This window comes from Antedon bifida, chromosome 10 (assembly GCF_963402885.1).
Source record: "Antedon bifida chromosome 10, ecAntBifi1.1, whole genome shotgun sequence".
Taxonomy (NCBI): Eukaryota; Metazoa; Echinodermata; class Crinoidea; order Comatulida; family Antedonidae; genus Antedon; species Antedon bifida.
The window spans coordinates 840,083-857,536 of record NC_136235.1 but is presented as its reverse complement, the minus strand read 5'-3'; the positions used below and the strand labels follow the sequence as shown (position 1 = coordinate 857,536).

Below are 17,454 nucleotides of genomic sequence, written 5' to 3'. Positions count from 1 at the left end.
TTGTGCGTACGGTGTGTATACGTTATGAGTTGTGTCATAGTTCAAAGCAATTTAAAAATACAAACATACCATGAGATACTTTCCATCTTAAACGGTTTTGCCATCTTTGTTTATAATGTACTCCTTTATTTTAAAATAGAATAAAAGAAATGCAACAGCAGATGGGAAAGCAGTTGGATCTCTTGAAGCTCATTGTACAGAAAATGGAAATAAAATCTGAAGCAGATGACCAGGACGAAGGAGACAATATCCGCGATAAAAATAAGTAAGTACTAACAAAAATAATAATTCGTTAATTTATCTAAAAAAACCTTTGCTTACGATTATCGATTAATATTTCAATTTAACTTGACCAATGAGAAGTTAAGTCGTTCGTATAAGTGGCCAAATCAGTTTCGTTGGCTCTATGTTATTTTTGTCGACTGTTGTGCCACTGAATGTTTCCCTCCAAACATGTAATATGTTATGTTTTATTACAAAGGGTTCATTTAAGTCAAGTTGTTCGTCAGACCATGGTATTAAGAGCGTTCCATACCCAGTTATCCCAAGCCTCAAGTTTAGGGATTGTGCGCAGGCGCAGTTCTGGCGAATCTTCTGTGTTACCTGGAGTATCAACGGTAGAGGAAGTCAACGAGGAAACGGACAAAACCAAGGTTGATAACCATACGGTTAGGGCTATAGATGACGTATACGAAGTTGATGAGGATGTAGAGGATGACGACGACGATGATGATGACGAAGAGAAAGATAATGAAAAGGGAGAAAGGGAGAGTGATGCTACGACTATCAGTCTTTCTGACGATTCAGAGATCACACCACCACAGTTATGAATTGACGCCCACTGACGCGCGCGTGACACTCGCGCTAATCTGACCAATCACCCACCAGTGATAATAAGCGTATATAAAACCTACCTTTTGTGAGAGTGTATCTGTCTTGATAAGAAAACAAATCTTTAATACTTTCTGTGTTGAGTACCTCCAACCAATAATATGAAATTCGGTTATCCAATTTATCCTAAAATTTATGATTTCATTGAAATTATACACGCTAGATAGAAAGTGGTAAAGCGCACTAATGATGTCTATATATTGTGATGATGATGCCTTGGACATGTTAAGTTTTTTTAAATAATGGCTCTAACGCAACGTAATAAAAAAATAAGTAATTTGACCAATCACGTCGCGTGGATAATCCGAATTGTCGCTTTTGATTGGTCAATTCAATTGCGTCCATGTGGGACTATAGCTTTAAGGAGTGTAAATCCGTTTACCTGTTACAAAGTGTAAATTGTTTTGCTTTGTAATATAACTAGAGAAATCCAAAGGAAAGATTACATGTATGTCCTGATTCGAACAGAAACAAATCTAACCAAATGAGTGAAAAGTTAGAAACGACCTAATGTTGCTTTGGTGCCTCGAGTATCTTTATTATTTATTTATTTAACAACATATTTTGACAGGATAAAATCATATTCGGTATAATAGATATTGCATTGTTTTACAGTATATGGTCCTGTTTTTTAGAGCAAAAGATTAAAAGCATTCATAAAAATAAATTTTAAAAAAACTTTAAAATCACAAAACAGACAAAGACATCTGTTACTTATGACACCTGAAAAACTGTACATTGATCCAACCTATAATTGACATAAATATATTTTGTTATATCTGTTAAGTGTTGCTAAATAAATGTAATGTTTGTATACAATATTAACATTGACAGCTATTAGAATAAGGCTAAGTATCCACGTATGACAACTGTAAAATTATATCTGTAATAATTGAGCAAAGACTAAAGTAAAACCAGCCGACGAGTGACGACTTATAAGAACAAACTTGGATAATGATAGTTTCAATTAAAGACGGTAATTTGATTGGAACCAATTATTAGTTAGTGACTCTAAACAACTCAATATTTTCGTCGTGATGTATAGTCTTTAAAATATTAGAATGTATTGTTGTATAAATTGAATAGAATTATGTCATATTCAATTAGAAAGTCTATTTCATTGGTACCATTGTTTAGTTCGATTTCTAAGTCCAGAGAATCAAAATGGTTGTAAATACACATGACAATACTCACATGTGAGTGAAAAATAAAATAAAGAAAGAAAGTTATCATTAGAGTCAGACCACAATCGACAGGTTGGAGTTAGACTCGTACAACACTCTCGATAGTCTATAGATTGTTCGTAAACGTTCGCATAACGAATTTTTAAGCGTGGTTCCCACTAGAACGCAACGCAGCGACGTATCGACGCAAAGTGCTGTATTGCGTAATCACAAGTGGGAACCGACGACGCAATAGTGCTGCAACCATCGCGGGTTTGATTTCACGCAGGCGGGGGCAAACACAATGATTGGAATGGCATTTTCTTACGTTGCGTAGGTTGCGTTACGTTGCGTAGGTTGCGTTACGTTGCGTAGGTTGCGTTACGTTGCGTAGGTTGCGTTACGTTGCGTCGCTAGTGGGAACCAAGCTTTAGTGCAGTTTATAATTACTAGGTTATCTTTATAGATTTATGAATAGCCTAGTAATGTATGCTTAGTTGTCTTCATACATGCTTTATACAAATGCCAATACTGATGATTTTAGTTGCAATAATTAAGTTAAAACAATATAATTATATTTAATTATTGAAAAAAATAATTATGCTGTATTGTGTAATATATTTATTTAATTCATTAAGTCTGTATTTGTGATACAAAATGTATGATTTATTTTTAATAAAAATAGATTGTTAATCGTTGTAAAAACATTGATCAATATTGATAGATTGTTGATTTTTGTTACTATGTCAATATTTTGGCAATTTTTTCGAAAATTCCATGTATTATAGTACTGTCGAATTGGAAATTTTTCGAAAATGTCCCAGTACTATCATGGTACAGGAATTTTTTCGAAAAATTGTCAAATTTCGACCTTTTTATATTTTTACATGAATGGTTACTATACGTCTATAAGATGATTAATATATATAATTGCATAATAACACTATTTTAAAAAGTGCGTATTTTGGTAATTTTTTGAAAAAAATCCCTGTACAATAGTACAAGGATTTTTTTCGAAAAATGACCAAGTTTCGACCTTTTTATTTTTCGACATAAATGGTTACTATACGTCTATAAAATGATTATAACGCAATATATGCGCATATATAGCTATATAATTGCATAATTACACTATGTTAAAAAGTCCGTATTTTGACTAATTTTTGAAAAAATCCCTGTACTATAGTAAGGGATTTTTTCGAAAAATGGCAAAATTTCGACCTTTTTATTTTTCGACATAAATGGTTACTATACGTCTATAAGATGATTATAACGCAATATATGCGCATATATAGCTATATAATTGCATAATTACACTATGTTAAAAAGTCCGTATTTTGACTAATTTTTGAAAAAATCCCTGTACTATAGTAAGGGATTTTTTCGAAAAATGGCCAAATTTCGACCTTTTTATTTTTCGACATAAATGGTTACTATACGTCTATAAGATAATTATAACGCAGTATATGCGCATATATAGCAATATCATTGCACAATAACACTATTTTAAAAAGTGCGTATTTTGGCCATTTTTTGAAAAAATCCCTGTACTATACTAAGGGATTTTTTCGAAAAATGGCCAAATTTCGACCTTTTTATTTTTCGACATAAATGGTTACTATACGTCTATAAGATGATTATAACGCAATATATGCGCATAATAGCAATATTATTGCATAATAGCAATATTATTGCATAATAACAGTATTTTAAAAAGTACGTATTTTGGCCATTTTTGGAAAAAACCCCTATACTATAGTAAGGGATTTTTTCGAAAAATGGCCAAATTTCGACCTTTTTATTTTTCGATATAAATGGTTACTATACGTCTACAAGATGATTATAACGCAATATATGCGCATATATAGCAATATTATTGCATGATAACACTATTTTAAAAAGTGCGTATTTTGGCCATTTTTGGAAAAAATCCCTGTACTATAGTAAGGGATTTTTTCGAAAAATTGCCAAATTTCGACCTTTTTATTTTTCGACATAAATGGTTACTATACGTCTATAAGATGATTATAACGCAATATATGCGCATATATAGCAATATTATTGCATAATAACACTATTTTAAAAAGTGCGTATTTTGGCCATTTTTTGAAAAAATCCCTGTACTATTATAGTAAGGGATTTTTTCGAAAAATGGCCAAATTTCGACCTTTTTATTTTTCGACATAAATGGTTACTATACGTCTATAAGATGATTATAACGCAATATATGCGCATATATAGCAATATAATTGCATATTAACACTATTTTAAAAAGTGCGTATTTTGGCCATTTTTGGAAAAAATCCCTGTACTATAGTAAGGGATTTTTTCGAAAAATGGCCAAATTTCGACCTTTTTATTTTTCGACATAAATGGTTACTATACGTCTATAAGATGATTATAATGCAATATATGCGCATATATAGCAATATTATTGCATAATAACACTATTTTAAAAAGTGCGTATTTTGGCCATTTTTTGAAAAAATACCTGTACTATAGTAAGGGATTTTTTCGAAAAATGGCCAAATTTCGACCTTTTTATTTTTCGACATAAATGGTTACTATACGTCTATAAGATGATTATAACGCAATATATGCGCATATATAGCAATACAATTGCATATTAACACTATTTTAAAAAGTGCGTATTTTGGCCATTTTTTGAAAAAATCCCTGTACTATAGTAAGGGATTTTTTCGAAAAATGGCCAAATTTCGACCTTTTTATTTTTCGACATAAATGGTTACTATACGTCTATAAGATGATTATAACGCAATATATGCGCATAATAGCAATATTATTGCATAATAACAGTATTTTAAAAAGTACGTATTTTGGCCATTTTTGGAAAAAACCCCTGTACTATAGTAAGGGATTTTTTCGAAAAAATGGCCAAATTTCGACCTTTTTATTTTTCGACATAAATGGTTACTATACGTCTACAAGATGATTATAACGCAATATATGCGCATATATAGCAATATTATTGCATAATAACACTATTTTAAAAAGTGCGTATTTTGGCCATTTTTGGAAAAAATTCCTGTACTATAGTAAGGGATTTTTTCGAAAAATGGCCAAATTTCGACCTTTTTATTTTTCGACATAAATGGTTACTATACGTCTATAAGATGATTATAACGCAATATATGCGCATAATAGCAATATTATTGCATAATAGCAATATTATTGCATAATAACAGTATTTTAAAAAGTACGTATTTTGGCCATTTTTGGAAAAAACCCCTGTACTATAATAGTAAGGGATTTTTTCGAAAAATGGCCAAATTTCGACCTTTTTATTTGTCGATATAAATGGTTACTATACGTCTACAAGATGATTATAACGCAATATATGCGCATATATAGCAATATTATTGCATGATAACACTATTTTAAAAAGTGCGCATTTTGGCCATTTTTGGAAAAAATCCCTGTACTATAGTAAGGGATTTTTTCGAAAAATTGCCAAATTTCGACCTTTTTATTTTTCGACATAAATGGTTACTATACGTCTATAAGATGATTATAACGCAATATATGCGCATATATAGCAATATTATTGCATAATAACACTATTTTAAAAAGTGCGTATTTTGGCCATTTTTTGAAAAAATCCCTGTACTATAGTAAGGGATTTTTTCGAAAAATGGCCAAATTTCGACCTTTTTATTTTTCGACATAAATGGTTACTATACGTCTATAAGATGATTATAACGCAATATATGCGCATATATAGCAATATAATTGCATATTAACACTATTTTAAAAAGTGCGTATTTTGGCCATTTTTTGAAAAAATCCCTGTACTATAGTAAGGGATTTTTTCGAAAAATGGCCAAATTTCGACCTTTTTATTTTTCGACATAAATGGTTACTATACGTCTATAAGATGATTATAATGCAATATATGCGCATATATAGCAATATTATTGCATAATAACACTATTTTAAAAAGTGCGTATTTTGGCCATTTTTGGAAAAAATACCTGTACTATAGTAAGGGATTTTTTCGAAAAATTGCCAAATTTCGACCTTTTTATTTTTCGACATAAATGGTTACTATACGTCTATAAGATGATTATAACGCAATATATGCGCATATATAGCAATACAATTGCATATTAACACTATTTTAAAAAGTGCGTATTTTGGCCATTTTTTGAAAAAATCCCTGTACTATAGTAAGGGATTTTTTCGAAAAATGGCCAAATTTCGACCTTTTTATTTTTCGACATAAATGGTTACTATACGTCTATAAGATGATTATAACGCAATATATGCGCATAATAGCAATATTATTGCATAATAACAGTATTTTAAAAAGTACGTATTTTGGCCATTTTTGGAAAAAACCCCTGTACTTATAGTAAGGGATTTTTTCGAAAAAATGGCCAAATTTCGACCTTTTTATTTTTCGACATAAATGGTTACTATACGTCTACAAGATGATTATAACGCAATATATGCGCATATATAGCAATATTATTGCATAATAACACTATTTTAAAAAGTGCGTATTTTGGCCATTTTTGGAAAAAATTCCTGTACTATAGTAAGGGATTTTTTCGAAAAATGGCCAAATTTCGACCTTTTTATTTTTCGACATAAATGGTTACTATACGTCTATAAGATAATTATAACGCAATATACGGTATGCGTATATATAGCAATATCATTGCACAATAATACTATTTTAAAAAGTGCGTATTTTGGCCATTTTTTGAAAAAATCCCTGTATTATAGTAAGGGATTTTTTCGAAAAATGGCCAAATTTCGACCTTTTTATTTTTCGACATAAATGGTTACTATACGTCTATAAGATGATTATAACGCAATATATGCGCATAATAGCAATATTATTGCATAATAGCAATATTATTGCATAATAACAGTATTTTAAAAAGTACGTATTTTGGTCATTTTTGGAAAAAAAAACCCTGTACTATAGTAAGGGATTTTTTCGAAAAATGGCCAAATTTCGACCTTTTTGTTTTTCGACATTAAATGGTTGCTATACGTCTATAAGATGATTACAACGTAATATATGCACGTATATAGCAAAATAATTGCATATTAACACTATTTTAAAAAGTGCGTATTTTGGCCATTTTTTGAAAAAATCCCTGTACTATAGGCCTACTAAGGGATTTTTTCGAAAAATGGCCAAATTTCGACCTTTTTATTTTTCGACATAAATGGTTACTATACGTCTATAAGATGATTATAACGCAATATATGCGCATAATAGCAATATTATTGCATAATAGCAATATTATTGCATAATAACAGTATTTTAAAAAGTACGTATTTTGGCCATTTTTGGAAAAAAAAACCCTGTACTATAGTAAGGGATTTTTTCGAAAAATGGCCAAATTTCGACCTTTTTGTTTTTCGACATTAAATGGTTGCTATACGTCTATAAGATGATTACAACGCAATATATGCACGTATATAGCAATATAATTGCATATTAACACTATTTTAAAAAGTGCGTATTTTGGCCATTTTTTGAAAAAATCCCTGTACTATAGTAAGGGATTTTTTTCGAAAAATGGCCAAATTTCGACCTTTTTATTTTTCGACATAAATGGTTACTATACGTCTATAAGATGATTATAACGCAATATATGCGCATATATAGCAATATTATTGCATAATAACACTATTTTAAAAAGTGCGTATTTTGGCCATTTTTGGAAAAAATCCCTGTACTATAGTAAGGGATTTTTTCGAAAAATGGTCAAATTTCGACCTTTTTATTTTTCGACATAAATGGTTACTATACGTCTATAAGATGATTATAACGCAATATATGCGCGTATATAACAATATAATTGCATATTAACACTATTTTAAAAAGTGCGTATTTTGGCCATTTTTTGAAAAAAATCCCTGTACTATAGTAAGGGATTTTTTTTCGAAAAATGGCCAAATTTCGACCTTTTTATTTTTCGACATAAATGGTTACTATACGTCTATAAGATGATTATAACGCAATATATGCGCATACATAACAATATAATTGCATATTAACACTATTTTAAAAAGTGCGTATTTTGGCCATTTTTGGAAAAAAATCCCTGTACAATAGTACAGGGATTTTTTTCGAAAAATGGCCAAATTTCGACCTTTTTATTTTTCGACATAAATGGTTACTATACGTCTATAAGATGATTATAACGCAATATATGCGCATATATAGCAATATCATTGCATAATAACACTATTTTAAAAAGTGCGTATTTTGGAAATTTTTGGGAAAAATCCCTGTACTATAGTAAGGGATTTTTTCGAAAAATGGCCAAATTTCGACCTTTTTATTTTTCGACATAAATGGTTACTATACGTCTATAAGATGATTATAACGCAATATATGCGCATATATAGCAATATTATTGCATAACAACAGTATTTTAAAAAGTGCGTATTTTGGCCATTTTTGGAATAAATCCCTGTACTATAGTAAGGGATTTTTTCAAAAAATAACCACATTTCGACCTTTTTATTTTTTGACATAAATGGTTACTATACGTCTATAAGATGATTATAACGCAATATATGCGCATATATAGCAATATCAATGCATAATAACACTATTTTAAAAAGTGCGTATTTTGGCCATTTTTGGAAAAAATCCCTGTACTATAGTAAGGGATTTTTTCGAAAAATGGCCAAATTTTGACCTTTTTATTTTTTTACATAAATGGTTACTATACGTCTATAAGATGATTATAACGCAATATATGCGCATATATAGCAATATAATTGCATAATAACACTATTTTAAAAATTGCGTATTTTGGCCATTTTTGGAAAAAATCCATGTACTATAGTAAGGGATTTTTTCGAAAAATGGCCAAATTTCGACCTTTTTATTTTTCGACATAAATGGTTACTATACGTCAATAAGATGATTATAACGCAATATATGTGCATATATAGCAATATCATTGCATAATAACACTATTTTAAAAAGTGCGTATTTTGGCCCTTTTTGGAAAAAATTCCTCTACTATAGTAAGGGATTTTTTCGAAAAATGGCCAAATTTCGACCTTTTTATTTTTCGATATAAATGGTTACTATACGTCTATAAGATGATTATAACGCAATATATGCGCATACATAACAATATAATTGCATATTAACACTATTTTAAAAAGTGCGTATTTTGGCCATTTTTGGAAAAAATCCCTGTACAATAGTACAGGGATTTTTTTCGAAAAATGGCCAAATTTCGACCTTTTTATTTTTCGACATAAATGGTTACTATACGTCTATAAGATGATTATAACGCAATATATGCTCATATATAGCAATATCATTGCATAATAACACTATTTTAAAAAGTGCGTATTTTGGAAATTTTTGGAAAAAATCCCTGTACTATAGTAAGGGATTTTTTCGAAAAATGGCCAAATTTCGACCTTTTTATTTTTCGACATAAATGGTTACTTCACGTCTATAAGATGATTACAACGCAATATATGCGCATATATAGCAATATAATTGCATAATAACACTATTTTAAAAATTTCGAGCTTTTTATTTTTCGACATAAATGGTTACTATACGTCTATAAGATGATTATAACGCAATATATGCGCATACATAACAAAATAATTGCATAATAACAGTATTTTAAAAAGTGCGTATTTTGGCAATTTTTGGAAAAAATCCCTATACTATAGTAAGGGATTTTTTCGAAAAATTGCAAAATTTCGTCCTTTTTCGATTTTCGATCATCGTATAGAATCATAATAACCAATTATGTCAAAAAATAAAATGGTGGAAAATTGGTTATTTTCTAAAAATTGTCCTGTACATGACCAAAATATCTACTTCTTATTCTATTTTTATGCAATAATATTGCGTTATTGTGTTATCATCATCTTATAGAGCCATACTAACAACACATAATGTGTTTTTTCAAGATTCAATTCACGTACTGTACGTAAATACTAATATAAATAGGAATTCGTTTACACGTTTACTTTGGTACTACACTACTATGCAATCTATATAAAACACGTTTGTTTTTGTACCTGATAATTCAATGTTTAGAAATTGATTATTGGTCTAAGGAGTATAATACATACATACACTATAAGAGGTAAAATATACTGAATTTGATATAATACCTGAATATGTGAACAGTTACTTGAATTTCAGAAACGGACACACGACGTCGAGCGCAGCCTCAAACATCATCATTATTTCATCAGTTAAATCATTCAATATTATTAACAAATAATCTTAGAAATGGTGACAGTTATAAAATACAAAATATTTATTTCTAAATGTCTTAAATATTTCTTAAACACTATTACTGAACTACGATCAATTGATAACCAAATGTTTGTTTATTACAGTATTATAATTCACCGTTTAAATATACCGTAAATTGATAAATAGTCTATCGTGTATTATACGATATATACAAATTAGCAAATGCTTTTAGATAATTGTAGCATCGAAAGACTAAATAAACTGTTGGTAATAGTCAATAATAAATCAAGGTAAAAAATTAGATGTGTATAAAATGTTATCTAGGCTACTTTATATATGTCATAATACGTCAATGATTATTTAAATTTGAGCATACACGCACTAAGCGCAGCCTCAACCATCGTCTCGGTAAACTGCGGAAAATATTCTAAAATCTTCGAAAGCAGCTGTTCTCTGGATTGCATATCTTCAGCAACAAGTTGATGTTCTTCATCCTCGTACAAGAACATTGAATCTTTAAATCCATAAAGTTTATCATCTTTAAATGCAATACATCTAAATGATTTTAAGAAAGGGCAGCTGTGAACTCCTGGGATTGTATACATCTCGCTCATGACTGGTTGTATATAATCAAGCTCACGTGGAGCTATTGGCATATCCATAAACTCGTTCCAGGCTTTATTTTCAATATTTACCGGATATTCTTCCCGTTTATCATGTTTATGTAGTCGAGTTATTACGTCACCGTTACGAACAAACTTGAAATACAGAAATCCAACGTGATACACGGGGGATTCCAACTCGAAAGTCAATGGTATCGGATCCCATGTGGGATACGCTATACCAACATCTGCTAGGTGTAGATCCCCCGGTTTTGTCAAATCGCGTACAAATGTACATAAGTGATTATTGTCTGATTTCATAATGGCGCAACTAGTATGGAACACGTCGTAACCAATCTTTTCAAGTAATATTTTCATGAATTGATTCATTGAGTAACAACGACCGCCTTTCTTTTCGAACAGATCTTTCTTAATTTCATCGAACGTTGGTAATCTTCGCTCCGTTGGCTTAGTACTAAGAGTGATAATATTTTGAAACGGCTGGGTGTGCAGAAATTTACGAAGAATTTCTCTGAGAAGATCAAATTTGTTTTCTTCAAACCTCTGGGCCGCGTCTTTGATTTCTAAAACATCTTTTAAAAATTCGTCGACTTCGCGATCAGATAAAGTCAACATTTTTCTTTATTATTAGCTGAAAGAAAATTATATAAATGTGACGTCACTTATTCATAAATCTAGATTGTATCAAGCCCTGCACTTTGTATTTTTAATAAACATTGAATGGAGATAAGTGGGTCAAAGTAAGGTCAATGTATCCGCGAGATTGTTGGCAATTATAGATGGAATTATGTTATTTGAATGTAAAAGAAGCCGTTGCACGTTTCCAGAGTTTTGGCGAAAGTGTAATAAGAGAAGAAATAATTATTCAACGTGAACTAACATCAGCTAATTCTGATACAATTATTATTCTTACATTTGTTTTTAATCAATTAGGCCTACATAAACGTAAAAGAGCATTATAAAGCTCTGTCCACACTATCAAACTAGTTTGAAAAAAAAAGTGTGATATGCCCAAATATAGTGATATGCTCAACTATGGTAGTGATATGACATCATCGTGTTCATACATGGGCACATCACATTTTTTGTCACATAAAGTTTTATAGTGTAGACAGAGCTTAATGCTAGTAATTATGCATAAAACAATAAAATAAATATTCAAAAGACAACATGCTGCCAAGTCTAGGAACGATCTGTACTTCAAAACATGATTCTCAACTTTAGGATTGTATTCATATGTCTACATGGTAGACTGGATTGCACACTAAACATGTACTCATTAATAGTAATTGATATTTCCAAGTTCTTATGATAAATCCATAATTGATTTATAATTGATTTATTACTAGGAATAATAATTGCGGTAGAATGTGTTTACGATCTAATTAACCTCCTCGTGAATATTGATACAGAGTCTATCTATTTGTGATTTTCAGAAAACTACAATACCTTGATATCTGCGTCTACATCATTATCATTTCATATCTTACCGTGCTACTTCTAGCCTACGCTGTATGGTATTTCAGACTACGTTGTTGTACGCTATTTCAAAGCCTACGGTATGCTATTTCATAGCCTACGTTATACTATTTCTGAGCCTATACGTTATACTATTTCATAGCCTATGTTATGCTATTTCTGAGCCTATACGTTATACTATTTCATAGCCTACGTTATGCTATTTCATAGCCTATACGGCCCATACTATTTCATAGCCTACGATAAACTATTGTAGCCTATATGTTGTATTCGTACTTACCCTGATGTAATACGTCTATTCAACTTAATTCAATTCCTCTCGTCGTAGTACTTACAAACACCTGGCCTCTGTGTAGTTTCTAATCGCCGTTCAAGTAATGACGAATGCAAATGCTATCCTAATATATAAATAATGATAAGTAATGCAAACCATGAAAAAGGATTAAACTGTCGTTTTGTTTTCACCAAAACTGCTGGCTACAAATACCTTTACATCCGGTTGAATTTCTTTCAATACCTCTCGTGGGATACTTGTCATTGCGCGCGCCAAGGAGAAACAGGATAATTTCTTTGAAATATCTCTCGTGGGATACTTGCCATTGCCAAGGAGTATTACTAAACAGGATAATAATCAATCAGTTATGAATAATACTGCATTATTTATTATTATATTATTCATTCATTAAAATTTAATTCATTCTTTATTTTATTTCAGATAAATATGTCCATTTAAATAGAACATACTATTCAAAAAATGTATATAAATACATGTTATATAGGTATAATAATAACAAACATTTCTTTTTGTAAAAACGTTCTGTAAGTTCGCTTATAATTTGTGTTTACAAAAAGAAATCTTTATTATATATAGAAATATATATCATAATTACAGTATAATGATTCTTAAATATTAGATGTATACCGTATTTATATTGTTGTGGCGATAACGTTGTATGTTGACAATAATGACGAATTTAATGTTTCCTAATAATGATTATAGTTGATATAGTTTAAAATCAAATACCTCTCCTCTGCTTCGTATGCAAATATAACCGTATATTGTGCATTTTCCACTGTTATGTTTGCGCGTTGAAACAAAGGTATTAAAAGACTTTTTAAAATAAATACAAAGAAACGATCTATTTTTTAATGTATGAAATAATTTAATCAATTTCTTAATGGCAAGGAAGTCATGTTAGTAAACATTAAGTGCGAAGTCATCAGGTGTCCTTTTCATCATTGAAATAATGTGACCATCCTTAAAAGCGTTGCTCAGTCTCCTTTCCAGTGTATACCCGAATGACGTCATCTGAAACGGTAAAACGATATGACTAGTTCCACAGACTGGCCATTTTCCAAAAATGTACCGATTTTTATTTGTTATAGCAATATTAATAGATAATATTAATAATAATATTTCAAAAAAGGGCGTACGCACAACGAAATTGAGTTGACCAATAACAATTAGAGACAGCTCCGATGATCCAACATGATTGGTCAGATTACTTGCGTTGCGCGTACGTTGCGTCGTAGGAACCAAGCCCAGCGATATATTAACCGTCGCTTGTGATTGGTCAACTCAAAATGTTGTAAACACAAAACCGAAACGTTTTGTTTGATTGTTTCTGTATTTTTTTCCGTTGGGGTAATTTAGGTGAGGGGTGGTAGTCTGGTCTTTGTGACCCTGTGTTTCAATTCGAGAGTTCACCCCTGCTATTACCTGTTTATACAATTCTTTGTCCTCTGCACGTGACTGGTTTATGGTGTTTCCTATGTGGTTCCTTTCGGCAATATTCTTGTTCTTATCTATTTTCAGAATTGGTGGTTTTGTAACAATTGTCACGATGTTGGCTATAACAAAGAAAATATAATTAATAAGAATTGGTAAAACATCTAAAAAATTTCACCCCGACATCACATACTGTAAGGAGTAGTACACATATGAAGAGCAAAAGTACAATTGTAAATAATTGACTCTTCCCTGGTGCATCGCAAATATCGGGAGCTCCATTTTAACCGCTTACTTCATCAATGCACATTCTATAGCTTTTGTTTGCTGTTGGTGGAAGAATATTAAATCAACAAAATATACAGTGCCGATATCGGAACGGAACACATGCTTTATTTAAAAATAAAATTCCTTTTGTCTACGTTAAGTCAATTTCCACTAGGCGAATTTGTTAGCGCGAATCGAAAGCGTCATCTCATACGCATTCGTATTCAAGTTTCCATCTTCCAAATCTCCATCTCTACGCATGCGTATAAGCCGACACTTAGATTCGCGCGAACAAATTCAAATAGTGGAACATCGGCATTACCTTCACCGTATTTCATGCTTGGACGAGGTTGTGATTGAACGTTATTGTCTGCAGCTTTATGTTGGCGCCTCCTCAGCATACTGACAGCTTTCTTGGAGAGTATATTTTGAGGTGAAGAAACTGCTCGTTTGTAAGAAAGATAATCGCTCTGCTTCATTTCTTCATATTGTTTATGTAAATTATATTTCTAAAAGAAAAACGGTTTCATTTTAAAAAGTAAAGGATGGACATTTGCATCGAGTGATACAGGGGAATGGAAATAGCCAATCATCACAATAAGGAAGTATTCTGACCAATCACAACACGGTGGATCAACCAAACCTATGATCGGTTAACTCGTTTGCTCACGAACCCATACGCCCTTTAATTGTGTTGTGGGAACCGGACTTTAGCTGTAATCAAGTAGAACCCCATCATATCATCATCATATCATCGTCTGGTCATATGTTTCACAAGTCACTGGTTGTTACAAAGTGTTCATGTCATACATACTTTTTGATGTGAACAATTATTGGCGGTTTCTCCGTACGATGACGGCTCTCTCATAAATAGCATCTTACAATCTAGTCTGACATCCTTCGTCTTTTGGCATTCATTACATATTAGAGCTGAACACTCAGTCGGCGCATCCTCGGCTATGGAAGTAGTGTGTATATTGTTAACACGTTTTTTAAAAAGGAAAATTTGATATTTGCAAAATAAAACTTGGATTTATCCTAAAAGCTTGGTTCTATCTTGGACGCAATGCAAGGACGTTAGCCCATCGTAAAGCTTGGTTCCCACTAGAAGGCAACGACGTAAGCGCAAGGCAAATAATTTGACCAATAACCACAAGCGATAGATTATTCGAACTGTCACTTGTCATATTGGTCACTTGTCATATTGGTCACTTGTCATATTGGTCACTTGTCATATTGGTCAACTCACTTGTGTTTCGCCTACTGCGTTGCGTCCTAGTGGAAACCAAGCTTAAAGTTTTGTTCAAATTGAATGTGTGCAAGCAAATAAACAAACTTACAAACATTATACAAAAGACGCTTCAAACCACCAAAAACGAATCATTTGGATAAAGTATTACTAGAATGTTAACATAATGGTTAAGTTATTATACCTGCATTATACTTGTTCATGCTATTCTCTGTGTTCCTAGAATGTGGAGATCGGTAAGTCTGACGAGAACCGGTACCGGTTTTAGGACGGGGTGCTCGACGTGAACTGTTACCGGTTTTAGGACGGGATGTACGTCTTGAACTGTTACCGGTGTCGACACGTTTCGAAACAACACTAACAATTTAATGACACAATACATGATGGTGAGTATTTTGCAAAAATAAACAAAACAGAAAAAGTATTTGAAGAAGTTAAGCGAAAAAGTTATCGATAGCTTGGTTCCCACTAGAGACGCAACACAACGACGTAACGCGACGTAACGCAACGTAAGTGATTTGACCAATCACGAGCGATGGATTTATTCGACTGTCGCTTGTCAATGGTCAACTCGTTTACGTTGTGTCTACGTCCTTGCGTTGCGTCCTAGTGGGAACCACACTTTAGAGCTGTCGCCTTTGATTTAGGTTTATTATGAATCACTCCTCAGAGCTATTGCTTTTGTTTCATACCTTATATCACCTTCTGGAAAAGTCTGATGTATGTTGTTTTTAGATATCAAAATCTTGATCTTATTGTCTTTATTTTTCTCCTTCTCTTTACCGGCGGCGGCTCCCGCTCTCCTCTGCCAACATATTCTTTGCGGCATAGAGCTCTGCAAGCCATTCGGGGTCGCCTCGTTCTCACCGGGCATAGGCGTCATTGACACTACAGTTGGGGTCTTTGTTTGGTGCCTAGTAACAGGCCTGGACACTTGATCTGTGCTTGGAACTGGACTAGATACATCTCGATCAGTATTTTCAAAGCTGACTTCTTTAACTCTCGATTCTTTTAATTTGATTTCTAGTTTTGGTTTAAATTCATCTAACTTAATAGCATCAGCATTCCCAGCAGCATATTGAGTATTATACATTGTTGAGCTAAGTTGGTAACCATGTTTGAATGTTTTATTCATGTTAACAACATTTATTTCCTTCGAACGTATGTTTCCATGATTCGTTTGTAGAGACTTTATATTGTAGATGTCTGGTGATGGAGTAAGCCGAGATTTAGTTGGTCTCAGAATCGCCTTGAAATTTTTTTCATCTGCAATGTCAATAGCAGCTAACATCGCTAGAGTTGCTTGAGGTTTTGGATACGTTTCCTTCGCTGTTTTACCAGTATCTGCTTTGGTACGTGATTTGGAACATTGCCATTTCTGTCCCCTTAAGAGTTCTTCTCTATATGCGTGTGTTTGGCTTGCCCGACAGGTTGCTGTTGTTTTCGGTCGACGATATCGTTTCTCGTTACTTTTCGTATTGTTGTAATTTCTCGCTATTACGTTATTTACCGTTGTTGCGTTTCCGATTAATTTTGTCTAAAGCAAATAAAACATGACTACTTCGTTAAAAAGGATCCGGTAGATGAGCATAACAAAATCCAATTGTTTATGTCAGTTGCAAATGCAGAATATCTTGTATTCATTAAATTGTATTGATTGCATTATTGATTGAATTAAATATGTTTATATCGATTGTTACGACAATTATAGCACGAAACACTTTACCTTATTTCCTGTGGGTGGTGGGCAGATTGCTGTCATGGGTCTGTTGTTCCTAAAAAAATAACAAAACAAACAAAAAACTAATTGATTTGTCATT

General features: G+C 32.0%; 3 protein-coding genes across 6 annotated transcripts in view; 1 reads left to right on the top strand and 2 right to left on the bottom strand.

Annotated features, from left to right (window-relative positions):
* The window catches only part of LOC144853976 (transient receptor potential cation channel subfamily A member 1-like), a 34,923-nt gene extending 32,220 nt beyond the window's left edge, over positions 1-2,703 (top strand). For 2 of the 3 annotated variants that reach the window (XM_078711855.1, XM_078711856.1), the window contains exons 25-26: positions 140-265; positions 482-2,703. In XM_078711855.1, the coding sequence (XP_078567981.1) occupies positions 140-265; positions 482-830 (475 nt within the window). In that variant the 3' untranslated portion in view covers positions 831-2,703. The remainder of the gene's footprint in view (positions 1-139; positions 266-481) is intronic. The other variant, XR_013614473.1, reaches the window with a different exon arrangement.
* A 7,419-nt stretch (positions 2,704-10,122) lies between these two features.
* Positions 10,123-12,934, bottom strand: LOC144854089 (uncharacterized). Of its 2 annotated transcripts, none has more exons than XM_078711973.1 (2): positions 12,877-12,934; positions 10,123-11,541 (listed from the first exon to the last, which is right to left on the bottom strand). In XM_078711973.1, the coding sequence occupies exon 2, from the start codon at positions 11,523-11,525 to the stop codon at positions 10,644-10,646; it is 882 nt and encodes a 293-aa protein (XP_078568099.1). In that variant the 5' UTR covers positions 11,526-11,541; positions 12,877-12,934; the 3' UTR covers positions 10,123-10,643. The 2 variants fall into 2 exon arrangements, with proteins under 2 accessions (XP_078568099.1, XP_078568098.1); XM_078711972.1 differs by lacking the exon at positions 12,877-12,934 and adding an exon at positions 12,670-12,866.
* A 407-nt stretch (positions 12,935-13,341) lies between these two features.
* The window catches only part of LOC144854538 (uncharacterized), a 78,135-nt gene continuing 74,022 nt past the window's right edge, over positions 13,342-17,454 (bottom strand). Inside the window, exons 12-18 of the mRNA XM_078712485.1 lie at positions 17,361-17,409; positions 16,327-17,171; positions 15,819-15,991; positions 15,200-15,342; positions 14,708-14,894; positions 14,110-14,240; positions 13,342-13,698 (exon numbers count right to left, since the gene is read on the bottom strand). Coding sequence (XP_078568611.1) covers positions 13,585-13,698; positions 14,110-14,240; positions 14,708-14,894; positions 15,200-15,342; positions 15,819-15,991; positions 16,327-17,171; positions 17,361-17,409 — 1,642 coding nt within the window. The 3' untranslated portion in view covers positions 13,342-13,584. The remainder of the gene's footprint in view (positions 13,699-14,109; positions 14,241-14,707; positions 14,895-15,199; positions 15,343-15,818; positions 15,992-16,326; positions 17,172-17,360; positions 17,410-17,454) is intronic.